The 9,650-nt window shown below is 41.2% G+C and overlaps 1 protein-coding gene across 4 annotated transcripts in view; it reads left to right on the plus strand.

Annotated features, from left to right (window-relative positions):
* Nucleotides 1-7,692, plus strand: part of PHLPP2 (PH domain and leucine rich repeat protein phosphatase 2) — a 75,826-nt gene extending 68,134 nt beyond the window's left edge. For all 4 annotated transcript variants that reach the window (XM_042918368.1, XM_042918370.1, XM_042918369.1 and 1 more), the window contains one exon: nucleotides 2,730-7,692. In XM_042918368.1, coding sequence (XP_042774302.1) covers nucleotides 2,730-3,884 — 1,155 coding nt within the window. In that variant the 3' untranslated portion in view covers nucleotides 3,885-7,692. The remainder of the gene's footprint in view (nucleotides 1-2,729) is intronic.
* The last annotated feature ends 1,958 nt before the right edge of the window (nucleotides 7,693-9,650 follow it).

Genomic DNA, 9,650 nt, shown 5'->3' on the forward strand with positions numbered 1-9,650 from the left:
ACTGTTTACTACAAAGCAGAATTCTCAGATGCTTTGCCCATTTTTGATTGTTTATTGTTGAGTTTTAAGAGTTCTTTGTATATTTTGGATACAAGTCCTTATCAAATATCTGTTTTGCAAATATTTTCTTAGAGTCTTTTTTTTAACAGTACCTTTTGCAAAACAGAAGCTTTTAGTTTTAAAGAAGGCCCACTTACAGTTTTTTTCTTTCATGGATCATGCTTTTTGGTGTTTACAAACTCATTAGCAAACTCATTAGCAAACTCACCTAGATTTTCTTCTGTGTTATCTTCCAGAAGTCTCATGTTTTAATTTAGGTCTGTGGCTTGTTTTTAATTAATTTCTGTGAAAGATGTAAACTCTGGGTCTAGATTCCTTTTCCCTTTTTTGCATGTGGGTGTCCAGTTGTTTCTGCGGCAGTCATTGAACAGACTGTCCTTTCTCCATTAAGAAACTGCTTTTGCTCCTTTGGCAAAGACCAGGGGACCTTATTTGTGTGGGCCCATTTCTGGGCTGTCTGTCAGAATTCTGTGGATGGGTTACGCAGATTTGACTCCACCCAAGGAACACAAAACTAAAAAAAAGTACCATTATAATGTGGGTTGATACAAAGAAGATTCTGGAAAGCTGAGGCGTTGCTCTTAGAAAGGTCTTTCAGTCAAAACAAACAAAAGATAACTTTATGGTTAATTTGTTTTTTCAGAATTTAGGTAATTTTTCTTGGGGTGTCCTAGGCAAGCAGGAATTATTCTTATAAATGTTAGTTTAACCACAGACATTTATTATTTGCTAAGCACTTTACTCCTATTATTTTATTTAATTTTCAGAATAATCCCCATGAAAGAAGTGTTTTTATTTCCATTTTACACATGAGGAAATTAAAATATAGAGTTTATGACAAATTCTGGTAAATGAGAGGGCCAGGATGGTTACCCAGAGAGTCACTGCAGCTGTGAAACAGATATATTGATGGCTTCAGAGGCTTTGTTTGATTTTTTTATCTTTTTTTTTTTTTTTTTAATGTTTATTTTAGAGAGAGAGAGACCGAGACCGAGTAAGAGCAGTGCAGGGGCAGAGAGGCAGGGAGACACAGAATCTGAAGCAGGCTCTGACTGAGCACCCAGGCACCCCTGATTTTTCTCTTGAAAATAAATCACCTGCATCTAGGATTATTCCTTTTCCTCTACGTTTAGAATTCTATCAGTTGTGACTTGATCCGCTATTCTTTCTTCATACGATCCTTACAGTAGGTAAATTATGCTATGGAATTCAGATTTTACTTTTCTAAGCTAAATAGCTTTAGAGATTATTTAATGCTTTAGCTACAAAGATTCTCTTAGCCATTTAATATCTTCCTTAATCTTTTCAGTCCCAACTGTGCCTTTAATGAGAAATCATTAAAAAAAATTTTTTGTAATGTTTATTTTTTATTTTTGAGAGAGAGAGCATGAGCAGGGGAGGGGCAGAGAGAGAGTGAGACCCAGAATCTGAAGCAGGCTCCAGGCTCTAGGCTCTGAGCTCTGAGCTCTCAGCACAGAGGTGGACATGGGGCTCAAACTCGCGAACCGTGAGATCATGACCTGAGCAGAAGTTGGACACTTAACTGACTGAACCACCCAGGTGCCCCAATGAGAAATCATTTTTAATGACCCACCTGAGTTTTGGACTCTGTGAGAATACTAGTGATGGAGAATTAATGATTGTTCTACTTATTATTTTTCTTTTCTTTTTTTTTTTTTTAATGTTTATTTTTGAGAGAGAGAGCAGGAGAGGAGCAGAGAGAGAGGGAGACACAGAATCTAAAGTAGGCTCTAGTCTCTGAGCTGTCAGCACAGAGTCCCACATAGGGCTCAAACTCACAAACTGTGAGATCATGACCTGAGCTGAAGTCAGCAGCTTAACCGAGTCACCCGGGTGCCCCTCTACTTCTTGTTTTTCTGACAGATCATCCTCTATTTAAGGACATGCCGAGGCCTGTGCTTCATTGAGAGCAAATCTCTCTTTTTTTTTTTTTTTTTAAAGTTTATTTATTTATTTTGAGAGAGTGTGGAAGGGGTAGAGAGAGAAGAAGAGCGAGAATCCCAAGCAGGCTCCCACACTGTCAGCACAGAGCCTGACTCAGAGATTGATTTCACAAACAGTGAGATCATGACCTCAAGAGTCAGACGCTTAACTGACTGAACCACCCGGGTGCCCCGAGAGCAAATACCTTTTGAGATGGAGGTGCCTTCTAGCCACTTAATTTTAATTGGTTTTAACTTCAGTCTTGTGAACTATTTGGTATAACGACCACAGGATACTTTGTCCTTTTAGAATTCTGTACATTTATTTTTGTAAGTCCATTTAAATTATAGAAATCCAGGGGCGCCTGGGTGGCGCAGTCGGTTAAGCGTCCGACTTCAGCTCAGGTCACGATCTCACGGTCCATGAGTTCGAGCCCCGCGTCAGGCTCTGGGCTGATGGCTCGGAGCCTGGAGCCTGCTTCCGATTCTGTATCTCCCTCTCTCTCTGCCCCTCCCCCCTTCATGCTCTGTCTCTCTCTGTCTCAAAAATAAAAATAAACGTTAAAAAAAAATTAAAAAAAAAAAATTATAGAAATCCTCGGAAAAACCGTACAATATGTCCGTTCTCTTTTACTGTATAGCCCTAGGCATTATGATCTAGAAAGATAAAAAAATTATACGTCATTATTGCTTGTTTCTCAGAATTTGCATTCTGCTTGTCTCCAGGACAACAAAGTGAATGGGGTAACCTGCTGTACCCGGATGCTGGGCTGTACATACCTCTACCCTTGGATCCTCCCCAAGCCCCACATATCTGCCACTCCACTTACCATTCAAGATGAGTTGCTGATTCTGGGAAACAAAGCATTGTGGGAACACTTGTCATATACAGAAGCTGTCAACGCGGTACGCCACGTGCAGGACCCATTAGCAGCTGCCAAGAAGCTGTGCACATTAGCCCAGAGCTATGGTTGTCAGGACAATGTGGGGGCAATGGTGGTTTATTTGAACATTGGTGAGGAAGGGTGCACGTGTGAAATGAATGGGCTCACCCTCCCAGGTCCTGTGGGGTTTGCTTCAACCACCATTATCAAAGACCCCCCCAAACCAACCACTCCTTCCTCCAGTAGTGGTATTGCCTCTGAGTTTGGCAGTGAGATGTCCACTTCAGAGGTGAGCAGTGAGGTGGGGTCCACTGCTTCTGATGAACACAACACTGTTGGCCTGGATGCTGGCTTGCTTCCAAGGCCAGAAAGGCGCTGCAGCCTTCATCCAACACCCACCTCTGGGGTTTTTCAGCGCCAGCCTTCTTGTGCGACTTTCTCGAGTAACCAGTCTGACAATGGCCTGGACAGTGATGACGACCAGCCTGTGGAAGGAGTCATAACAAATGGCAGTAAGGTAGAAGTAGAAGTAGATATCCACTGCTGTAGGGGAAGGGATCTTGAGAACTCCCCCACTCTTACAGAGAATTCTCCTACCCCGTGTCCCGAAGAACATGCTAGAGGATCATTTTTTGGGATCCGAAGACAGAACAGTGTGAACAGTGGCATACTTCTGCCAGTGAGCAAGGACAAGATGGAGTTGCAGAAGTCCCCCTCTACTTCCTGCCTGTATGGAAAGAAACTCTCCAACGGCTCTATTGTGCCCCTAGAAGATAGCCTGAACCTCATTGAGGTGGCCACAGAAGCACCCAAGAAGAAGACTGGCTATTTTGCTGCCCCGACGCAGCTGGAGCCAGAGGATCAGTTTGTTGTTCCTCGTGACCTGGAAGAAGAAGTGAAGGAGCAGATGAAACAGCACCAGGAAGGCAGGCCGGAGCCTGAGCCCAGCGAAGAGGATCGGACCGAGCTCCCGGAGGAGTTTGACACAGCACTGTAATCCTCCCCCAGGAGCTGTGGTATCAGGGAAGGCTGTGTAGTGTCGGGGCAGAGATCCTTCCAGAGGCATTTTGCCTCTGCATTTCTAAACCATAGCTTAGGGGGTTAGAACTTGGAGCCAAAAATGGTGGGAGCTATCAGGGTCTTGCTCCGGATAAGCTAGTAAACACCATCAGTGTTAAGTTTCACATTTAACCTGCGTTGGAATTCCCAGAGTCACTGGGAAGAGAGCAGATGTTCTTCTGTATCAATCCTACCACCTGCCATTAACCCTTTCTCTCCTAGGATCATTTGAGAATTTGCCTGCCTGGGCAGGAAAGGGGCTATTTCTGTGGAGGAAATAACTGAAGATTGATTCTCTTCACTAATTGCTGCTGATGGATCTCTGTGACAGAGAAATCACCTTATATCTCAACCTAACTGATGGGATGTGATGTGACTAGTCACATGGCTTTTCATTCTTCTCTACGAGAATACAGCCTTTCGAAATGATGTTTATTGGAAATGTAGAACCAATCAAACAGATAATTTATGTATGTAATGTAATGAGAGCACTTTTCATTGACTGTGAACTTTTTATTTTTGAATCTGCACTCGAGCCAGTCTTCTTAGAGGCAGCCCGGCACCTCTGTCTGTAGACACAGTGATCATCGGGCGTTGGCACATTCTGTGAGGGGGGCTAGGAAGGGCCTTGGGAAATCATTGAACTGTTGGATGTCCAACTGGGGAGAGTAGCATCCTTGGGGACGAAGATGGGGAAGGAGAAAGGACTAAAACGACTTCCCCCCCAAATCAGAAAAAAGAGATTAACTCCTTGACAAATGTGGCTCCTGTGAGGAATCGCCCAGCAGATCTCCAGAGAAGTATTTGGGGATTGGCCTCTTCCCACAACACGTGATGGAGTTGGCCACCAGCCTTCTCATATGTTGGGCCAAGGCTGATGCTGTTGGCGTCCAAGTAACCTTGCGTGTAGCAGGGGACTCTGCACAGACTGAGGCTGAATGCGAACAGATGGATGGATGGATGGAGCTCATGGGTTAGACATGCCCCTTCTCTTAATCTAGAGTAGAGGGACAGTTTTCTAAAGTGTCGGAAATGAGTTGAGTTCACCTCTTTAATGTTTAACAGAGTACTCTTCTGAACACTGCTTATCCACCTCACATGGTTTCAGAGTACTGGGCTCAATTACTAATATAAGAAAGACTTAATTGAGAAAATCCTAAGCTTACAGAAAACCTGGTTTACTGTATTTTTTGCACATTCCACATAACCCTAGCAAAATGTAGTTCCTATTTCTGTTGCCTTTTCCACTAGAAGATTTACTTAGGAAAATTCCTGCTTACTCCTACAAAATTTTGACATTGCTTGATTTTACCCAATGGGGAATGTGCTTTGAATTTTTTAGAATACTTTCACAATTAAAAAGAAATAGTGTGGGACCATTAATTTGCTTTATGAGAAACAAAATGTTAAAGATAGATTTGAGATATATATAGATGTGTCTATCTATATCTTTTGGGGTGTTTTGGAAGTTTTTGTTAAAGCAATAGTAGAAAACCAGATGATCTTTCCACAAATGGTTATGTATCCTCATCTTCTCCAAGGCCCCATAGCTGTGTGTGCATCAGTGGGGTACATTCTTGGGGACTCCATACCACTCCAAGTAGCCGTCTAGAGTTCAACCCCTCAAAAATCTGAGTTTGAGTCCCCACATTGCCAGGAAAATGTCTGTGTATCAAACTACTGGTCAGCTACTAAAAAGTTTTAGATCTCAGGTCTTGATTTGAAGTGGGGCATATAATGGTTCCTATAAAGTTGAGGTGCCGCTGGAAAAAGGGGAACAAAGAGTGTGTTGCTGCCCTATTTTTATATGGGAAAATGGGGGAAAAAATGAAGGAGAAACGAAAATGAAGAAAAAGCTCAAGATAATAGTGATGGGTGATGTAAAACATCTTCTTACCCAGACAGCAGAACTTTTGAGTTACAGAATAGTGATGCTGTCTAAAAAAGAAAGTTACTTTGGGAATATACCACTTTCTTAGTATAGTTTCTTAAAAATAGTCCTTTATCTCTGTGAACCCTTTTCTTGTCTTTGTTTCCCACCCTACTTATCGGGAACACCCCATTCTGAAGTGATTTCACCAAAAGTAAACGCATTTGTTTTTTCATCAGAAGAACTATAAAATTCCAAATGTTCTTTTATGTGGTAGGTTTATTTTCAGGAAACATTAGGTTGCATTGAAAACCTTTAATATAGGCTGTACCAAACTAACTACTCTTTCCTGTAACTGCCTTTCATTCATTTCCCTCTATAATTGCTCTGTATTAAAATAGAGGGTAAAAAGGCCATCGCCTGTTACCAAAAATATACAGAACTCTTGACCTATGAGGTCATTTACAGTCGTGTGAGTTGATTAGGTTGTCAGGTGGTAAAATCCAGTAATCTGTCTCCAGGTGAATGTAATCTACTTCCCAGGACTTTACCCAGAGGATGTGTTCCCCAGGTGGGCAGAGTACGGTTGATCTCTAGCCCAGAGATTCGGGCCTCTGCATGATTCTCAGGTCTCTGTGTGTATCTCCCATTTAATAGAGAACTTTAAGAGAAGTTGTGAAAGGGTATCACTCCTGCTTCTGGAGCAGTTCAGGAGTCCCATGGAAGAAGGAAAAACACATGAGTCTTGGCAGCCACGGTATTCTTTTTATCCAAATGGATTGGAAATATATCTGAAAATCTGAATGCTAGTATGTCATGAAGAGTCTGCCATAGAGTCATTGAATTGGCACTCCTGATACAAGCGAGGGCTTTATTATAATACTACTGTAGAGTGTATGTGTGCAATAAGTTGATGAATTCATTTCCTTGGTGTATAGAAGAGCCAACACAAGCAGCTTGGTAATCACTGGGTGCTAATATAGTTGTTTGTAGCGAGTGCTATTTTCCGGGAGATGGAGCCAGTTAGGTTTGGTTTGTCTACTGAATATCAAACGATGCTCTTCTTTCCCTGTAGACCTTCAGCGAAAGCAGGTACTTGCAAGCCACAGGCTCACCTTCTCTATCTACTCAATAATTATTAATGAAGAGACCTCCATAAGGGAGCATTTGGCTGTTATCGATAAATGTACCAATTATTAAATAATTAGTCTCCAAGCCATTCAGTGATGTCTGCAGCATCACTATAGAACTGTGTTGCATCACTTTTTACTTCCCTCTGGGTGGGGTCTTTTCAGACTCCCCCAACCACAGAGGCAAGTTAATCTTTCTCTCCAGTTAGTGACTTTTGCCCCATAGTTGGGTAAGCACTTCCTAGATTGAGAAAAGCAGCTACAGTAAATCCTGCTGTTTCCTTCATTTGATGATCATTCAATCACACATAAGCTCCTTGTATTCTAAATTTCATGCACTTCTCCCAGATGCTATAGGGTTTTCTCTCACTGTTGCCAGTTGATGTCATCTGGACAGTGAGTTCATATCTTATGGTTTTGTGCAATCATTGTTGTATTGTAGTCCTAAGACTCATGATAGTGTATTTTTGATATTTTTGAAATGTGTTAAATTTTTTAATTCAATAATATGAGCCAGAGCATGTTGCAGCAAATCTATTGTTTGTAAAAAATAACAATAACGATAATAAATAAAATAAAATGGAGTATCTTTTTCATGGCTTCGTTTTAAAATGGAATACCTATTGTTTTATAAATATTTTATTTTGGCATGAAACTGTAATTTTCTCTAACTTGTATGTAGAATTAGTTTCTTAAACAGAATTTTTTTGCCTTTTTTTTTTTTTTTTTTTTTTGCTTTAGAGGAAGATAACAGATGAAACCACATTCCATGGCACTCTATGAAGCTGTGAGTTAAGGCAAGAATATTTTTGGTCACCTCTTAAGCTGAAATAGCAATAAAGGTTTTTTACATTAAGAAACCTATTCTGACTTGATTTATATGTTTAAAGAAATCCCAAAGACAGGAAACAGTCCTTGTTCACATGCAGATTGTTAGCTGACTAGAGGTAACTCAATTGTAATTTACAGTTCTTAAATCGTACAGCTGATGATAACACAGAAGAGCCAGTTGGATAATCCAGCTGTCTGTCTGACGTGTTTGTCCTAATGTAATGGTTTCAGTGTCAGAACTTCAGACATAGTGGTGGTTTTGACTCACAAAATACTTACAATCCAGTTAAGCCTCTAAATTGTCCTCCCACCTTCCCCCGCTGCTCGTCTCGCATAATCTGGACTTCCAGGCAAGATGAGGTTCCTTTCCAAGTAACAGCCAAATTGAAATCATTTTGCAGGTTTCCTCCTTATCTAGCCGAATGAATACTTTAAAACCTGGGCTCATTACCTGTTCATTGAACACCTTCAATGTGCTGGGCCCAAGGGCACCATCTGTATACGCTTTAATGCCTGAGTTTCTTGAGACACACAGCTCCCTATTCCGGGGTGGCAGAAGTCAAATCTTCCTTCTCTGTTTTGTGTGATATGAATTCGCTGGTACACCAAAGGCCACGAGAGTACCTTAGTCTCTCAGAATATGTTCTGAACATATTGGGTTAGTTTTGTGTCTACTACTTAAAAAATTTGACTTGAGGCAAGTTAAATAGCCTTTCCAAGACTCCGTTTTCCTGTTGTTAAATGGAAATAACACCATCTCTCCCATCAGTTAGTTGTGAGCTTGAATGAGATCGTGTGAACAAATGCTGCCTCAGCCCAGTACTGGGCCTGGTATATTGTGAGCACTCAACAAAAGGTCAGCTGTTAGGTAAGCCACTTAACCTCGAACCTTCATCTCACCTGTAGCAAGTGAACAGTAAGTCCTGATTTGCCTATCAGACAAGTAGTAGAAAATAAGATGAGGTTTGCTAAAGCCTTTGGACGTTATGAAACTCCACACGTGGAAGGTTGTGATTTACAGTGACAGATGGACTCCGATCCCTCAGAAGGAGGGGAATCTCGGGAGCAGTATTGCAGCTGCCCTGGGCACAGTGCTGGGGTCTAGATGGGTCAGAGTCCCCATTTCATGGGGAAAGCTGTAAGAGGAACATGTCTCGGGAGATAATGCGGGGCCGGGGGCAGTGCAGGAAGGCTTTTCTGGGGTGTGTGTGAGGAACGGGTTCTTTGATTTTTGCTGCTGTTAAACTTCCTGTCTACCACTCAGTTAAAAGCTGTGGGACTCTGGCCACCGCCTTGAGACCAAGGGTGACAGTGGAAGAAGCAGCTTTCTGCGGCACAATGTTTTTATGTTAACCTAGTAATGCAGATTTTCAGTTGATTATTTTCCTCCAAGCTTTACTTTTTGTAGAAGTATAATTAGATATTTTCTCATTTCTGTAAGAGGTTTTGTTTTGATCCTTCACCTTCAATAGGTTCTATCAGAAATAGCTGTTGAAAGGACAGGAGAGGAAAGGTAATATGTTCCAGGGAGGAGAGCAGTTGGGGGGGTAAGGAGGGGGAAAATGACATTGACTTAGTTTTCTTTCATTGCCATTTTCACATCTGTTGAAAGAGGCTTATGTTTGCTGATTTCTCACTAACTGTAAATTAGAGAATCTGAGATTTATGTCAAAATTGCATTGTGGAAATAGATTGTTTTTAGAAATGTACTAAGAATTTGAACTTATTAATAGTTTAACCTCATTTATAATATGGAAGTAAAACTGATATTACAGAAAAAAAACAATTAGCTATTGAAAAGCAAGAGAGCAATTAGGGAAAAAAACTGTCATAAGAATGCATGTATTTCTAGGTGCATTTAACAACTGAAAAT

Source organism: Panthera leo, chromosome E2 (assembly GCF_018350215.1).
Source record: "Panthera leo isolate Ple1 chromosome E2, P.leo_Ple1_pat1.1, whole genome shotgun sequence".
Lineage (NCBI taxonomy): Eukaryota > Metazoa > Chordata > Mammalia > Carnivora > Felidae > Panthera > Panthera leo.